This window comes from Bactrocera dorsalis, chromosome 5 (genome assembly GCF_023373825.1).
Source record: "Bactrocera dorsalis isolate Fly_Bdor chromosome 5, ASM2337382v1, whole genome shotgun sequence".
Lineage (NCBI taxonomy): Eukaryota > Metazoa > Arthropoda > Insecta > Diptera > Tephritidae > Bactrocera > Bactrocera dorsalis.
The window spans coordinates 1,335,130-1,354,596 of record NC_064307.1 but is presented as its reverse complement, the minus strand read 5'-3'; the positions used below and the strand labels follow the sequence as shown (position 1 = coordinate 1,354,596).

General features: G+C 34.6%; 2 protein-coding genes across 3 annotated transcripts in view; one reads left to right on the top strand and one right to left on the bottom strand.

The window, feature by feature from the left end:
- The first annotated feature begins 1,559 nt into the window (after positions 1-1,559).
- Positions 1,560-19,467, top strand: part of LOC105232719 (protein encore) — a 64,865-nt gene continuing 46,957 nt past the window's right edge. Inside the window, exons 1-3 of one of the 2 annotated variants that reach the window (XM_011214515.4) lie at positions 1,560-2,246; positions 11,223-11,646; positions 11,728-11,906. The gene's annotated coding sequence lies outside the window, so the exon portion shown is untranslated. The remainder of the gene's footprint in view (positions 2,247-11,222; positions 11,647-11,727; positions 11,907-19,467) is intronic. The other variant, XM_049458981.1, reaches the window with a different exon arrangement.
- Positions 12,651-16,639, bottom strand: LOC125778974 (uncharacterized). The gene is made up of 2 exons (XM_049458983.1): positions 16,488-16,639; positions 12,651-13,803 (listed from the first exon to the last, which is right to left on the bottom strand). Exons 1-2 carry the CDS (start codon positions 16,503-16,505, stop codon positions 13,177-13,179), a joined length of 645 nt encoding a protein of 214 aa, XP_049314940.1. The 5' UTR covers positions 16,506-16,639; the 3' UTR covers positions 12,651-13,176.

Below are 19,467 nucleotides of genomic sequence, written 5' to 3'. Positions count from 1 at the left end.
ATCCCAAAAATGAAATATCCCTAAATTTGGCAACGCGGTGGACCTTCTCTATAAACAGAGAACGTTTAATATAGAGAAGGTTCACGGCGCGAATAACGTAAAAATATTTTTGGCTAACTCGGCAGAGATGGAATATTTTAGACAAATATTATAAATCGACAACTCCTACGTTGCCACTTTTCTCACTTCTTTCTGTGAAGAATCATCAGAAAGTTGTTCAATTTATGACTTTTAGCTTTTGCCATCGTCGCGAAAAGACGCTTGTTGGCAAAGGCATGCTCGGGGAGATGTTACGGCGTCTGTTTTTAAGAATGAAGCGAGGTCGTTTGTGGATGCGCCTGCGTTTATGAATGAAATCGTTTTTGTTGTAAAATTTACTACATTTGGGCTTCGCCAATTCGGCTGCCATATTGACTTGTGATGCTTCTGCTATTTGATCAATTGTTGTTTTTGTAGAACAATGTTTCAATTTTTTGTTGGTGGCATATTCAAATGTGTACACATATGTATGTTTGTATGCTAGTGCATTATTTGTTCGGAAGTGTATACAAATATATGTACATATAAGTATATATGAATATATGAACATGCAGATCAATGCGCGCACATGTAATATATTGATAAGTGATAAAATCAAGATATGAATTTCTGAACGCGCACATGCGTATACATGCAATCATATGAGTAGATAATAAGATTAATATGATAGACGATGTATTTATATTGTTGTGATAAATTCAATTTCTATTACTAAGAAATAATACAAAAATATTTATTAGTATAGTATATTATGTAAAAATCAAATAAAATTATTAAATATTCAAGTCCAAATTGACTGTAAATAGTACTATGCATTCATATAAAATTATACTCATATCATAATTATGTTTACATGTCAATATTGAATTGGCGATGGCAAAACGCAAAAGCATACATTCATACATATGTATGTATTTGCATATGTATCACACACAAGCGATCCTCTGGTTGAAAGCTAACATGAAGCATGAAAATATCACAATGCTATTGTTGGGAGTATCATAAGGAGCATGCATACACACGTATATTAGACTTAGATAAAATCTAACTACTTGTATATAGTATACAAAAGCATACAGGAACTTTTCCGCCAACCAAAAGTCACCTGCATATAAATACACATGTATGTATATTGCCCTGCATTGGTTCTCTTTTATTTACATTTACATGTTATTCTCATAGACTCTAAAAACCCCTCAATCGCTGTTAAATGTGGTGAAACACGCTCATAATTTGTCTGTGGTGAGACTCTTCCATCTCTGCCGAGTTAGCCAAAAATATTTTTACGTTATTCGCGCCGTGAACCTTCTCTATATTAAACGTTCTCTGCTGTAAATATACGTTCTCTGAATATACGTTCTCTGATCGAACTGCATTAACTGCGCCATCTACTCACAAATAGCTACTGACAGCGAGGCCAGCAGAGGACGTCAAATATATGTAAATATGTATGCATTTGACATTCTCCGTTTGCTGTCGAAATTCTCCCTTTCGTACTTTTTCATTTCTCCTTCATTCTTTGTGTAGATTTTGTTCCATTCTAGTTTTGCAGTGCAAAATCACTTTTCGGTTCTTGCGGAGCTAATAGTGAAAATAGCGTAATTTTTGTGCTAATTTGTAAAAACAAATACTTAGAAACCTTGCAAAGTTGCGAAAACTTTGTCCAATCTCTGAGAAATAGAAATACCGGTGTAAACGGCAAATGTTCTGAAGTTTCTCCATTTTACGCCGAAAATATGCAAACTACAAAAGGTTGTGAAAAGATTTCCTAAAAAACACCAGCAACAACAAAAAGTTTAACGAAAAAAGATGTGTAGTGCATTGGGCAGCAGTGTATAGTGAAATATTTGGCAGCAAAATTGCATTAAGTGCTCAAATGAATAGAAACGATATGTTAAAGTGAAATAAAATTTGCTGCAAATTGTGAAATTGCTTGCGGAAAAATATGTCCAAATATCTATTAAGCCACCAACTTCACGGCTTATTTTGAGCAAAAATTGTATCTAGTTAGAACAGTGAAAGAAATATCAAAAGTTGAGCGATAGGCAATGGTAAAGCAACGACGCTGGCAGCGCAGTAGCGTTGAGTAGGAAAAGACGTGAAAGCGGAACTGTGGCAGCGCGGTGTAGCAGCTGATTTTCGTTGTTGTTCCGGTGGTGGCAGCTGCGCCAACTGCGACAGCACTTACAATTTACAACAACAAAAAAGTGAGTTTGGTGGAAAACACAAAACAAAAATAGAAAAACAACATTTATTTACTATTCTATCAAATGTGGTTGAGGGCACGATTCCGCTTTACTTTGGCGGCGTGTGTAAAACAACCGAATTTTCCGTATAAAATGGGGTATGTACGGATAGGGGGGCTTCTATAGAGGCGGTAATATCCAAAAATCATGTGAAAATAGCTAATATTTTTAAAAATATTCACGTTTTAAAAAATCACAAATTTCGCACTATGATCACATTTTATTTCTCCATTTTTCACAGAATTTTTCACGTTTTTCTTTCACTATAATTATTTATACACTCTTAACATTGCACTCATTCGATTTTTCACTTTCATTTTCTTAATTTTTCAGGCCAAATTTAGTAAATTTTAAAATCACATCATACAGTTGTATGGCTGAAAATTTAGAGTGTTTATATTTACGAGTAACACCAGCGTTGCCGACACCTTAAAACCAAAATAGTGAAGAAATTTTTTTAGGCGTTTCACATAAGCGTTTTTAAAGGGTGATTTTTGTTTTAAGAGCTTGAAACTTTTTTAAAAAAAAAAGCGCATAAAATTTGCAAAATCTCATCGGTTCTTTATTTGAAACGTTAGATTGGTTCATGACATTTACTTTTTGAAAGATAATTTCATTTAAATGTTGACTCGCGGCTGGTCTTAGGTGGTCCGATTCGGAAACGTCCAATTTTTGGGCAATTGTCGAGCAGTTTCGGCCGGTAATAGCCCGAATTTTCTTCGGAAATGTTGTGCTTCCGCAAAGCTGGAAATCAGTTGCTGGCTTATTTCTGTAGACTTTAGACTTGAACGTAGCCCCACAAAAATAGTCCTTAGGCGTTTTAAATCGCATGATCTTGGTGGCCAACTTAGGGTCCATTTTCTTGAGATGAATTGTTTTGTCCGAAGTTTTTTTCCCTCAAGAATGGCCAATAAATCGCGAGCTGTGTGTCATGGTAGCGCCATCTTGTTGAAACCACATGTCAACCGAGTGTCAGTTCTTCCATTTTTGGCAACATAAAAGTTTGTTGTAGCAATCGAACGACATAGCGATCGCCATTTCACCGTAACGTTGCGTCCAACAGCATCTTTGAAAAAAATACGGTCCAATGATTCCACCAGCGTACAAACCACACCAAACAGTGCATTTTTTCGGGATGCCATTGATGTGCAGTTCTTGAACGGCTTCTGGTTGCTCTTTCAACCCCGAAATGCGGCCAAGTTTTGCTTATTTACGTAGCCGATATCAACCAGAAATGAGCCTCATCGCTGATACAAAATTTTGTGTCGATAAAAAGCGTGATATTTTCGAAGCATTTCGCAAGTTTCTGAAAACCGAACACTGATTTTGGTAATAAATTCCATGATTTGCAAGCGTTGCTCGTTTAGTAAGTTCTATTCCATGATGAACTGGTCCAAAGCATACTGAGCATCTTTCTCTTTGACACCATGTCCTGAAATCCCACGTGAATTCTGTACAAATACTAATTGGCATGAAATCCTACCTCAAAAAAAATCACACGTTTATATCGATATTCGCAATATACGAGTCTGATCGTGAATTGGCAAAAATGAGAAATAACCTACTAGGAAAATTTATACTTTAATTATTATTGTCTAGAAAGAAGAAGAATTTGTACACAGCAAGTTTTGAACACCGGGGTTTTTGGACCGACGCAGGGATATTATTTTCGAGCGCTTCGAGAAAATCCTATATCCCTGGTCGGTCCAAAACCACCGGTGTTCAAAATTCTTCTGTGTCGCAAATTCTTCTTCTTTCTGCAATAATAATTAATTGTAAATTTTCCTATTATGTATTTCCTTCATTTTTTTTTTTGCCAATTCACGATCAGACTCGTATATTGCGAATATAGCGATATTTTTATTTCTTTTTATTTTTTTCCAATTATTATTATTTTTATTTCTCATTTTTACAAATTTTCTTTCTGATTCGAATATTGAGAATATCGATTATTTTAATTTCTTTTTATTTTTGTTTCCAATTAATAACCATAAAATTAAATAACGCGTCCATATTATACATATTCGCTGAATCGGAATTAAAGAACGAAGTTTTTTAAGACAATTCCCGTGAAAATTGGTTCATACGTTTTCGGAAAGGCCGCTCTGCTGAACATTTACCGTATATAATATTGCTTATTTTGCTTGATAAATTTTAATAACCAGGAAAATATCCATAATGACTGAATAGAGGAATTTTTCGAAAAAAGAGCGATTTCACGAATTGCCATTATCATCACATGGCAAGCGCTCCATTTCGTCGTAATTTTTGGGTAAACAAATGAGGTTTCAAACAAGCGTAAATTTAATTTTTAAAATAAAGATTTTTTAGGTAAAAAACCTGTTAAATGTGTAAAATTGTGGGTTTTTTATTTAAAAGTTAATAGTGTAAATTAGTTAATTTGAAGTGAAAAATGTGAAAACAAGTGCGGTTTTAATGGTGGTGAAATAGCGTCTTGAAATGGTCCAATTTTGCGATTTTTCGGGGGTTTCGACGTTTAAGGTCGAATAATCTCGGTAAAACTAACGTTTGCGGCGCCTATCACCCTAATATATTTTTAATCAGGAGGACTTTCCTCTTTCCAACGGTAACCTTCAGATTCGCGGGCGCCAAGTAATCGGAAAATTGTGCCTGGTTAGAGAATCGTTTCTTATCACAATTTATCAAAAATATGTTCGTAAATATTGTGGCGCAACATTGTCAAACATTGGTAGCGGGAAAGCATTTATGACTGCACCTACTCCTATTTAAAGCAGTGCCTTGATATTAAATAATTTGTTTGTTTATTTTTCTTTGCTAGTGTTTTCGTTGTTTTTCTAAAGCTTTTTGAGTAGCATTTGTATTGAAAGTGAGTAAAACAAAAAAAAATATGGATTTATTACAGTAATGTACGGTATTAAATCATAGTTGTGCGAAAAGTGTTGTGTATTGTCTTGAAATATTACTCAAGACAAAAATACATTTCAGGGGTGGGATATAGAATAGCATCTCCCGATTTCGGGGTTAATATGGGTATGCACGAATAGAGGAGATTCAACGCGAAAAAACTGAAGACGTCTCGGTATTGGTCCGATCAGCGTTATTTTTAAAATCACGAGAAAATCGCAAGTAAAACTAAAAGTGTTTTCTGTATTTCTTTAGGTTTCTTTGTAAAATATATAAGGTACCACTAATTAATTGATAAAATGTAACGCTTTTGTTAGTATGTGAACAAAAATAATTGAACAAAAGTAAAATATTGATTAAAAGTTATTTTTACACTATTATATGCTTGTGAATATAAAAGTTAAATATATAACTGTTAATTTCATTAAAAAATCTCAAAAACCTTAGGTCATTGTCAACTATATATCGTCACCTAAAATCCAAAATAACGTAACAACATTTTCAAAAATGTACAGTGGCATGAATGAAACACGGAATAAAATGGAGAGGAGTGGAAAACAAATTTCATTGGTTTAAAAAAACTGGTTTTATATTTTGAGCGCAAGAACCTGAAAAATTTGTAATGTCACGATTATGCATGTAATTTGAAGTACTCGATTTCGAATTTTTTGATGATACGTTATTTTGCATTTTAGGTGCGATATGCGATTCATACATACATACATACAGTTTCCCTCAAAATAATAGGAGTGCCAATCTGAAAAATGTGTTTGACTGCATAACTTTTTTTAAATCACATGCAAATGGACGCGAAACAATAACGGTACATATAACGGGATACTAGCATTAAAATACAAAACGAAATTTTGTATTGTTATGATTGGCTATTCTACTTCTGCTTTGCCTAGTTCTCGAAGACACTTGTTATTTATTTAACAAAAAATAATAGGAGTGTTTAAATCTTGTCGTTTTCAAAATAGTCCCTTAACATCAAAAATTTTCGCAAAATTAGAAAAGTAAATATAGTTTCCATACATCTAGCAGCAATTTTTAATTAGTTATTATTTTATTTAATCATTGAGTTTTTTCTCCAGATGGGTAGAGGAAATCATTATATAGAGGAAACGTCGGAAGAAACGATCAAAAAATTTGAGAAAACCAGGAAAAACTTATAAAGAGAATCCAAACAATCGTAAAATTCTCTCCTCAAAATTATAGCAAATGCCTTTAATTTATAGAGAGAAAATAATGAAACTCGTGGACAAAAAGCGCAAAACATCCACTTCAGTAAAGAAACGATTCGCAATTTAGTACGACTAACTGCAAAATTAATCATTTTGCTTCGGCCAGGAGCATCCATGACGAACTACAATTTGTCAGTTTAATACTGAAACTGTTTTGTAGGCATTTGGAACAGAACAAATTATTTTACCAGAAGTCCACGACAAAGACCCCCATTAAAAAAGAAACACTAGGAATCCCGCATACAATTTGCAAAAGAAGCATGGGCTACTGCCCCGCGTCTAGATGGCGAAACATGATTGTGTGTTCAGACGAAATCCAAATTGAGTTTATTTGAATAGTACAGGCCTCTAGGAAACCTTGTCCGACGTCCCTCTAACTCAGAATATAATCCGCTGGTTTACCACAAAAACCGTTTATAGCAATAACGAATGTCCAAATCATGGTACGTTTTCGTTTTTCACATTGTGTTTTTGGTTCAATTCACTTAATTTGAAGGCATCATGGACCTACAGGGCATATGTCAAAATATTATATGAGATAAAGTTAACACATGCGCTCATTGGAATATGCCATTGATATGAAGTATATCAACGGGATAATGACTCTAACATACTTAAGCAAGTGCGCAAAAAAAATGGTTTAGGCCAACGGAGTTGAGGTTATGTGGTGACCTTCTCAGTCTCCTGAACCTCAACTCCATTGAAAGCCTTGTGTACAGAATATAAGAAGAAAGTAGCTGAAGAGAAACCAATCAATTCGAGAGATTTATGGCCAAGTAGTGGAATGACTTGTAAAAGGAATAACCAATACATCGTTGCCAGGATCTGATAGATTCTAGTGTCCTCGGAGAGCTGTGATACTGTGTTAAAAAAATTCGAGGTTATTCCAATGGAACTTACTATTTCATATTCTGGCGAAACTTTGGAAGCATTATATATTAAAAATATAGAACGGTCCACGTATTCCATGAAAAATACTCCTGATTTTTTTGTGGAACTGAGTTTTTTTTTTAGTTTACTTGATATAAACCTGCGATATAAAATTTTTTGGCTTTAGCCTTAACTGAAATAAATGAAATCTGGAAATATATAATAGATCCTTAACAAATTACATTGTGTAAAAATTTTGAAAAAAACAAACATTTTTTTGTGTAATGAAAAAATAAACATGCCGGTTTTTATCTCATGTGGCCATCCTATTTTTTTGTGGACAACTGTATGTGATAGCATATATTTTTTTTAATCTGGAGAATCTCCTCTATAATTACGTAATCGTTTATAATAAATCTAAAAGTTCTAATTATTTGCGCGCTACTGTATACCTACAGTTAGTCATAAATGTGAGATCATTTGATGATCCCAGCCAAACTTCTGTCATACTCCTTGTTAGCCATATGCTTAAAATAAAACAAAAGTTAAAATGAAGTATAAAATGCACACCGCTCTATAGTAATAATATAAAAAAACCAAACATTTCATTTAACACTATTCGTTTTTTAAAAGTTTACAAGTTTAATTTCAATAAATAAATTCTATGGATTATAGGCTCCAAAAATTAAATTTTTTCTCGAAAAAATTTGTATATATTTTTATGTATTCGGGAAACTCTTCTTTTTAGGCGTTTTATCCATTTGCTATTAAAAAAAGCATTTATATGTGAACTCTTCTCTACTTAAAAAAAATATGGGATTCCCTTACTTCACATCCTATGGCCTGCAAAACCTCCAAAAAAGGTGTTTGGCTGTTAAGAAGTTTTTTATGCTTAAAATTATCTCAAATCCTAAACCCAAACAAGAAATTATTAAAATAAATGAATAATGATCGTAGAGTCAACATTTTGATATATGGCTGTTTCCGAAAAAAGACATTTTTTGTGAAAACATTAACACTTAAAAGTGGATTAAAAAATCTAAGTCATTCTCAAAATTCTTATAATTTTCGATCATTACCAGACATTTTTTTGAAACGCACAAGTGGACATAACTTCTTAACAATTAGTGCAAAAATGTTCAGTAAAAATGTTAATAAGTAATTTCCAAAAAATACTAACTAACCTACTCCGGAAGACCTAACAATAGTTTCCAAAGAACATGTGCCAAATCTTTTTCTAATCAGACAAGCCCAAGTTAAGTGTTTTGTTCAAAGCAAAATCTATAAAATTAGTGCGACCCCCATTGAACACGAAACATTTGAAAAAACAAACCTTTCACACATGTCATGACTTAGTATATATGATAATTTAGCTTCATGTTAAAATATTAGATAATAAAATATTACTATATATAAAAAATACCTTTGACATAAACAAATAAATATTTTCCAGCGTTTCAAAAAATCTGCAGGGAAGTAGTTCAGGGTTAACGTAGTTAAGTTCTAACACTAGCATGGTGTGCTGACCTCAACCCCAGAGACGAACTCTAAATTGACTTCAAAATTTTGTATATTAACGAAAAAACAACAAATTCTAGAGAGTTCTGAAACGTTAGCAGGATACCGTATATTTTGTGAAGCAGTGTTGATAAATTATAACGTACTAAACGCCAGTCAATGATGACAACTTATCCAAAAGAATATTGAAATAATTGTTAACATTTTAAAGAACTTTCAATCAATATCAAAGTGAAATTCAATATTAAGGACATGGTATTTATTATTATTGCTTTATGTTTACAAGTGTTTCACTTGTCCACAACCCCGTTTTCATTATTGGTGTTAAATCAACATATCGAAAACGAAGCACAAAAGGTACGAGTGTATTCTCGTGTGTATGTACTATATTAGCCACTTGCTAGACGCATTTTCACGCCTCACAATTAATGCCGTTCAAAGTAATTAAAAGACCTACCATATACTGCAATACCGTTTCACATGCACCCATATATCGGCATCGGTCCGTCCCAGCGTATACATTTCCAACCTTTATCGCATCAGGCGTTAAATACCGATAGTTTTATATTTGCGTAGACAATATGCAAAGTGAATCCTTCGTGGAAGAGGCAAGGACTAGTATACGTCTTCCGCCATCACTGGTTAGACCTTGCCACTTGAATGATTACGAGTAAATGCAGTAAACTGTACGAATTCATGGTGAGGGAATACTGGTTGGTGTTGGTGGCGTTTGTCAATGCCATTGTTGAGTACAAACTGATAGGAAGTTAGCTTGGCTACCCAGTGAGCGCTGAGAGTATGAAGAAATATAAAAATAATATTTCTATAGCTGTTTTCGATTCGCCATTCTCTGTTCACCGTCTTTGAGCGCGGCTTTCTTCTTTTCTTTTACTTGTAGAAGCAAAAACACTGCTAACAAATTGAATTCTATACAAAAGGGTATGCGACTCATGTGCTTGACCGTTAACTTCAATGCCACCAAAGTTTTTCATCTTCTGCATATTCATATACAAATATAAATAAAACATACCACCATCAGGGTATATTAAGTTTTCCATAGAGTTTGTAATACCTATTAGGTCTACAACTTTGCTTCCGCCGTTTTCCAATAGATGTCTCTAGGGTCAAGCACTGGTCGATTAAATCGTTTTATATCGATCTTGGACATTTGTGTCAACATTAACCCAACAAAACATTTGTAGAGATCTGTGTATCCCAAACTTATTCTCAACTGAAAATGTCACTTTTTGAGCCGAATTCTCGACACTTGCGGGAAATTTTGCTTTTCTTTTTTAATTCCACCAAAAGTGCGGTTGAGGACCCGTCCACGCTTTACTGAGGTTGACACATATGTACATAGAGATACTATTACTCTACTACTACCATCTACATATATGATTTCTATTAGGTATTAAAAAAATATAAAATTTTTGTAAAGCAACTTGTGTTAGTTTACAAAAAAATTGATCATAAAGCATTTCGTGTATTAAGCCTTAAATTTACAAAAAAAAAAAGGCGGAAGCAAAGTTGTAGTTATCAAATCTAAAAACTCTCACAATTAATCAAATTATCTATAAAATATAATTAAACAGATTCCTGAAATTTCCAGAAATACCAGAAGTGGTAAACAATGTATTATTAAATGTATTGATACAAATCCTCAAACAGTTAAATGGAATTTCAAAAATTCAAAAACCGCCACATCAAATTTCGAAAGAGGTCAACAATCTGCCAGTAAAATTATCGATAAATAGTAAATCTACCGTCTTTCGAAAAATTCCATAAGCAGTGAATAACTATCTTTAAAATTATTCATACAAGATTTATAGCACTTCATAGGAAGCCGCTAATTAGCCGTCACTACAGCTACAATCGATCATACATACATATGTATATACTATATCCTTACTGAATGACTTTTCTACTTAATATTTAATGTTTCTTGGTACTTGCTTCTGAATCACTTAAAGGCAAAAGCACTTACTGAAGAGCGCGTTGGGTAACTGCATTTGCATATTTGCTCTTTATATGCATTTCAAAGCCAGGCTATATGTATGTTTCTACGTATAAAAGACCGAGTGAGTACCATAAGTGAGCGAGCGAGCGAGCGGATGGATGATTGCGCGTCGACCTTCAGAGGCGCTGCACGCGCCTTGTCAATGCACCCATTAATGGCTAAACACATCGCAGGCTAAAAGGCAATAATATTACTACACGACACACATAAATATGCAAACAAAAGCAATGCAAAGCAGAAATGTTAGCAGCGCTGCAATAACGAGCAAAGACAACAAGCTTAGTGTCCATTTCACAGTGCAGCCAGCTAATGCAATACTAACAACAACATTTCTAAATGCCATGAATTGGAAAAGCCATTAAAAAGCACTAAAATATATATTATTTATTTTTTTCGTTACAGAGTGCACGCTAAAAGTTAAATTGCATCTAGTCAAAGGCGGGAGTAGAGTATAAGTGTTAAACGGAAACGTGTACGAAGGAATCGAAAGGAAAGGGAGTGAAGCAAGAAAATTAATTACATATGTGCATTTGTATATATGTATGTATGTGTAAATATATATCTTTAAAGTAAGCGGCAAACACTAAATAATGACTTTACAAGCGTTTTCCACTTCGCACGCCAATTTGTCACCTTCGCCTTGCGTGCATTCTTTGCTCCAAACTTCGCGTATTACGCCAGAAAAGAGGATTACGACAATGCTATCATTTGCACCAATGCCTTGTGTTCCTCGCCTGCAACGCCGGGGTTCGCGTGCTGCCCAAAAGTAAGACACTAAGGGAGGCGACGCGTTGGCGCGAGGTTCGGGAACATCCGCATAGCTCAGGTGAGTAGAGCAAACGTTGATAGAACATTTTTAATTCAAGTATAAATCTATATATTTTGGCGCCTTCTGCTCTCTTTTCAGCTGAGATCGCTGCAAATTCTTCCATTTCACGTACTTAAGCGTGTTTATTGCGCAATATTAATGCGCTTTTTGTGAATTACTATTAGTAGTGTTTTATGCTTGAAACCAAACATAATTATTTAGTGAAAAATATTTGCAAGCAAGAAAGCAACTATCGTCTTCAAGCGGCCATAATATTGGTAAGTCGATAATATATTTTACTGTTATAATTAAATTCATGAAAAATGGAATCTGACAAGTATTCAAGATGTTTCGGAAGGGATTACTAATTTCAATTAGGCAGTTCTGAAGTATAATTCCCCGATGAATATGTCACATTCATATGCATTTTTTCATCGTGAATAATTGATAAGGGAGATAACAGATGGGCTGATTGGTTGTTCTTATATTAAACCATTTAGGGGTGCGGTCATGTCCACTTTTAAACATTTTTTTGAACACAAGTGTTCCTGGCTACTGCGATCTCCTGCACCAAATTATAGTTTTGTATCTCCCTTCAGTGCCAAGGAATAAGTGTACCAAGTTTCATCAAGATATATCCAGTTTTTCTTAAGTTATCGCTTGCACGGACCGACAGACGGAGGAACAGTAACCGGAATTTCAACTTGTCTCGTCTATGCAGGGTCTACCAACAAGAACGACGTGACGTTTGTTGGCGAAGTCATTAAGCCTGAAATGAGCCTCATCTGAGAAGATAATCTTCTGCGCGAAGAGCTCTTACTTTAGCCACGAATGAACTTGAATTTGTGTAATAATCTTAAACAACATAATGAAAAAGCAAACCTTACTGAGCACACTGATAAAATTTTAATCAAATCCGTAAGCAATGCCGGCTCGAGCTGTCAAAATCATGTCACTCCTGTTGCCAAACGCTGTATATCCATCTCCATAAAATATCGCTGATTACACAGTTATCAATAGTCAATAAACATTTGAAAGAAAAAGTACAGATTTATTTAGTTTAAAAGCAGAAACAGTTAATGTACAAGTCTACAAAGCGTTCTACAGACAAAGCTATTTATTTTACACATTATTGACTTATATATTAAACATTCTTGCCTTATAACCACAATACCTAAATGTTTTTGCTTTGAATGAAATTGTTGTTTTTTTTGTTATTATATGTTATTTTTTTATATTATTTTTGTTGTTTTCAATGCGAATTTTCAATTTAATATTTTTTATAAATTTTTAATTAAAATTTTTGATAATTTATTGTTATTTTTCGTTGATTTTTATAAATTTTGTAATTTTTATTTATTTGAATTTTGTTTAATTTTTTCTTAAATATTTTAAGTTTTATAATTTTTTGTGGTTTCAATTTTGTTCGTAGATTTTTGTAATTTTTTTTACTTAATTTTTGATTAATTTTCGTTGTAAACAATAACTTCTTTAGCACTTTCCACTTACAATCCACGTCCATGAATTAATACCACACTGCGACTCGGTTCATTTGCAATAGCGCACATCCTTTCTTTTCGGTTGTTTTGGATGCCGAAATTCATCCGCATAAGTCGTGTCATCCGAGCGATACAATTTGGCTTGATTTCGTATTTGCCTTAACCAATGGCGCAAGCCGAAGTTGGTCTCATTGCCATAACTTTGCAGCAAGTTCTCTTTCGGCAGCCCTTTCACCGGCCGATCTGTGATCATGGACCAATTGTCTTGCGGCGGCTGCAGTCTGTACTTGATATCATTGAGCGTGGTGTAATTGGACAAATATTTCTCCGAGTCCATTATCAGCACACTACTATCCTTGCCTTTGTGCACATTAATCTTATAGCGCGCCCTTTGCTGCTCGAAAGTGGGTGCATCTGGGCGTGATATTTCTTTTGGATGTGCATAGTGTACCTGATAACTGGACTGATCGGTCGATCTCGCATCTGTGGGGTTGTGTGAAGTGTTGATTGGATTATACTTCTTTACTTCGTTGTTTATGCGGTCATTGTACCAATTGCCGATTAGTGTGCAGGAACTATAGGGTTTATTAGGTTTGATAAAGGACAATCTGGAAGCAGCATCCACCGGGGGTATTGCCGAACATATTACGCCAACCATTTCGCTTGTTTGTTCTTGCTATTGTTTTGCCAAATAGTTTAAAGAAATTAAAAAAAAAATAAAATTATGAGAAATTATTTTTTCGAACGAATTCCAAAATTGATTTTCAGAAACTGAAAAATTATGACAAGAAAGGCGGAAATAGTATGTCAAACATAATTCGATAGACTTTGAGTAGTTTAATGAGAAAAAATATCATCTTTATATCAAATATGTGTAAATTGGGTAGCGAGAGCGCCTCAATGTATCGATTTGACGGAGGGGAAACATTTATAAAATGTTGTGGTGAGAATAAGTACCAAAAGCAGAGGCGTACACAAAGGGGTTCAACAATTGTAAAGAATAAACGTTAAGTATTCTAAGTGTTCAAATAAAACGTCTAGCGATTTCAAATTCTGCTTGAGGATATTGGAAGACAAAGAACTTCTTATGAAGATGATCTGCTTGTCATTTGATTTTTAGCGTCCAAACACTTTTATCGACAAATATTTCATACATTCAATTTGTTGCAAGCCTGTTGAAGCCAATGAACTGCCGATAAATATATCACACACATTTGTATAGAACACACGTACACACAAAATACGAAGAATGGTATGAATATGTTGATGAACGCCGTCAAAATATAACACATTAAAATCAAAATATTTAACGCCATCACACGATATCGCATTTTATTAGCTCCATATTCTTCGCGTTATTCGCACCTCAAATGTTCGTGCAGACGAAAAATTTACAAACATCTATTTAGTCTTATTCATAACAAATGAGCACAGGAAAATAAAAAATAATCGAACGACCGTTGAGTTGTTGTACTATCGTGAACAGTGTGATCGCGTGAGTCTTAATAGTCTACTATATGCCTCTGAGGCTTCCAGAGTAGGAAAATTAAAATTACAATAATGGAAATATAATACATAATATTGTACTATGGTGGTTCCCAAAACTGTTGCAGGAGTAAGGCAAAAAATTGCAGTACACAGTGGCGACAAGATAAAAAATTTGGATTCGAAATATTAAAAAAGAATGTAATTTTACTTCATAGAAAACAGTAAAAATAAGAAAACTTCCGTTGAACCGGAGTTAAAATTCTCTAGCATTATTAAAATATCTTTATCATGAATTTGATCGCTCAGTTGTATGGCAGCTATAGCTATAGTTATCCGATCTGAAGAATTTTTCCGTAGGCTGTAGCACTGCCTTGGACAGCAATCTGAGGCATGCTTTTTGAAAATATCCTGTCATATAAACAAATTTTACGTACAAAGGCTTGCAAGATATATAGTGCCCCCAAAATCGGCGGTTTCGAAAAATGTGAAACTTCTGGAGCAGAAATGGGGGAGTGCAAAATTGCAGATCTTTATCTAAAAAACTGAGGAACTTGTTCTCTGAACACAAAAATACAGATAGGTAGTACACTTCCGAAATCTTGTTCCGTTCTCCTTTATATCATTTTTTTGAAGACGAAACTGATCTGTGTCAAAAGTCAAATTAGCGAAATAAACACGTTCTTTACGAGCAATAACTCCGCTTCTCATACCAGTATGTTGAGTACATGCCTCCTTGTAATGTTCATCATACGCACCTGTGCCCTTAGTAGTGAATAAGTTTTGAAACATCTTCTTTTCTAGGCAATTAATTAAGACAAATAAATATTTGCTGCCATTGTATGATTCATAAATTTGTTTATTATGAATTTATGCACACAACCGTGTATAATTAATGGTATGGGGCAGAAAGTGAGGCACTCGTTTGACCATCACTGTGTCTGGTGTTAGTAGCGTGACCATCTGATGACATTCTCTTACTAGGCACCAACAAAACGCTTTGATTAGCTGTCACGCTCACCTGTGTCGCAAATCCATCTCGTGGCGACGCTTTCGCTGACTAAGTAACCTGGCAATTTCGATGATCTTTATCGTATGTGAACATATGTATATGTGTCTATTTGTAAATTCGCAAAGGTTGTCTTGAGGGAACATCGCTCAAATCTCTCTATTATTTTGATTGATTCGATTCAATTTATTTCCCCTGTTTGTTTTCCTCATTTAACCAACAATTTCGCATTTTTAGCACATTTTTCACACATTTTCATTTGGCTATTGTCCTAACGCCGTTTTGTGTGTTCACATTTTGGGTGGCTATTTTTACGCTAACCTGCTTCCAATTTCACTATATGAGATATTCACTTTTCGCTTGAGCTTAGGCGCTTCTCGCTTGCGAGCTTCCATCCCCGCAGGGAAATTAAACACATCGCTTGTTTTGAAGTGGCTGAAAATGAGTAGTTCTTATGACATCCTTGTCTTTCCTAGTCTTAGGTAAGAAATGAATATTTGAAGCCGATCAATTATTTTCACTTGTTTTCGATTATATGGCTACTGTGTGCTATAGTGATCCGATCTCAATAATTACTTCTTAGTAAGAAAAGGACATACGCAAAATTTCAGATCGATTTCTCTAAAACTGAAGGACTAGTTTGCTCATGTACAGACATACGGACGGACGATCAAACGGACGGGCATGGCTAAATCGACTCAGCTCGTCACGCTTACCATTTATATATATACTTTAACGGTCTCCGCCGTTTGCTTATTTGTTTTTTCTTTCATTATTTGAAATTCTTTCCATGCCCTACAGGGGCTCTTCCGCCACTTAATTTGCAGTATGTTGACAATTCGCGCGCACACCACTTATCCACTCACCCATTTACGCCTGGTCATATGGACGCTGGCCGCTGATGGATACACACTACTTGGATTACTAAATGTTACTCGATTTGTATAATATTGTATATTATATTAATTTAGGTAGTTGTTGTTGGGGTTGCGGCTGCTGTTGATATGGGGAGCGTTCCGTCTCAGCGCTCTCGGCCCGGGGAAATATGGTTGCGATTGTGCGATAAGTTTACTTCGGTTTGCATTACTTTTGGCATGTGGCCAAATACTAAAAGCCAACAAAGCCAACATACATTTGTCCATATGTAAGCACAAGCAAAGGCGACGATGCCACCAACCAGCAAACGCGTTGGCAACGGTGATGGCATCGGGCAACAGCTAAGCAATTCACAAAAATCACAATGCTGTACAACAAGCATGATGCAAACAAACATATGTACCCGCACACAAACACACACGCACTCATACGAACATTCACACCCACACGCATGTACAAAATGTCGACTTGTTTACACTAAAAGTAAAAATTGTTTCATTCTATTTGATCAAGTGGCTCACTTTTATTGCCATTTTGGCTTCTGCTGCCTATTCTTTCGCTCGCCTGACACGCCGTGGAACACACACACACAGTTATATACGTATGTATGCATTTAGTGCCCACAAAGAGCGACAATTTGCTGCGGCAGCACGGAAAATTAAGAAAATAGAAAATCTTGAAGAGAAAAAAGATAAAATACAATAAAAATATAAATTAAAATCGAAAAATTATTTCAAAGTGAGTGGTTATTTTGTACATATTTCGAATTTTTTCAATTCATTTGTGGGTTTTGTGCGCGCCGCTATTTCGAGAATTTCTTTTTACAAGTGGTCGTCCGCAGATGCACACACACACACTCACATTCGGCGACGTCATCGAGTATTACTTTTGCTTTGTACTCCTCCGAAGCCTTATTGTGTGCTTCATGTAGGACGCAGCGCTGGCGGACGCAAGCAAAGCGGAATTGATAAGCCATTTTCGCGAGCAAAATCACATAAAATTCGGCTGCTGTGTAACTGCTGGCGCTGCCGCTGTCGCTGCGGTTGCAAGCACATCGGCGCATGCAATGTGTAATTTCAAATATGATGAGTCTATTCAGGCTGTTTTATCTGTGTGAGTGTGTGTGTTTAGGAAAACACGAAAATCCAATTCCATTCACTTTGCTTTGGCATAGTTTTGCGAAAACGTGTGCCATGTCAGTTTTTCGAGTGAATCCACGACACACGCACACAAATACATACGTTTTTACATATGATGGCTTAATCAATTTCAAATGCAATATTTTATTTTTCTGCCGAAATTTCAGATGACATGACTGTGAAAAAAATTGTAAGTAGTTACTGCCATAAATTGCATCATTTTGCTTTGTGCAAATTTTTTTACAATTTAGTCTTAAAAATATTAATCTAAGTGGGTATTGGAGGCCTTAAACGCACAAACACATTTCTATATTTTAAAAAAGAAGAATTTTGGTGCTTTTTGGACCAATATTTTCAATTAAACAATATTGTCGTATAGATCATATTTTTATTTATACCCTGAAGAGGGTAAATAAGTATACCACGAAGTTTGTAACAGCCAAGCGGAAACGTCGGAGACCTTATAGAATATATACTCGACTTAGCCATATTCGTCCTTCTGTTGGTCTTTTTTATATACTCCACCCATTCCCTCAGATTTTGAGATATCGTTCTGAAATTCTGCACACGTCCTCTTCTTCCCAAGAAGCTGCTCATTTGTCGATATCGGACCACTATAGCACATAGCTGCCATAAAAACTGACAGATCAACGTTTTTATGTAACCGAAGTTAGCATTTAATCACATTTTTTTACATATACATGTGTATACTTTATGTGTGTGTGAATGGCTTTCAGTAAAACTGGTTCACCATCAATTTTACTCGCATTACTGCTGATGGTGGCGGCTGCTATTGATTTGATGTAATCTTACTTCAATTAAAACTCACATGCTGTACACACATACATACATACACATGATAAACTCGTGCACATGACTATTATATCCTTAGAGGTTTGAGTTTTTACAGTTAAGGTGAAAAAATTGCTACTTAATATGTATTTGATTACTGAAAATAGTATAGTTTTTTTAATTTATTTCAGTATCTTTTATATACTTTACCAAGCATTTTATCCATAGTGCAGAAATCCATTTCATTTTAAGAGGCATGCCAATAAAAATAGCTCTGCCTGGACCGTTTATTGTGATCAAAACCATTAATACTTTAGCTCCCATTACTGTTCCTAACTCAACCTCATTTTATTGAGCTTTTGAAATTCGATATTATTTATATCAATATTATTGGTATCATCGATATTTCTGTTTCTAAACCTAGTTCTAGGTTGTAGCTATAAGGGAAATAGAGTATACTTCAGAACAGCTAGCGTCGGAATTATAGTAATGAGGTTTTAATATATGAATATTCCTTTACAAATCTGAAATACCCTTTTTTTTTATTTTATTTAAAATTATAAATTCTTAATAGAATTCGAAATTTTATTATTTTACTTTTCGAATGAATCCGGAAATTTTTATGAATGGTTTCGAAGTAATTTTCGTAGATAACGTTAGACACAAATGTGGAATACATATACAATATATATTCGGTACATATATGTATTTGACAGTAGTTTAATTTCCATGCTTTAATGGGTCTTCCGCCGAAGAGATATTAAAAATGAAGTAATAATTTAACATTCCCTTAGAAATTTCTTGAATTATCTTTAATAACCGGCAGATTTTAATTGAATGTAGAAAATTATTTGAAACAAAAAGTTTTTGTCAAGCATTTGTGAACTGTCCGCATTCGTTTTATTACTATAAAAAAATGTTTCAAACAGTACTACTTGCCTGCACGCTACTGTAATCGCGCGTTCTTCCCACTCACCCGCTATCGGCCTAAACGCGCACAGCTTATTTCAAACTCACATCCAAAGTTGTTTCTTTTTGT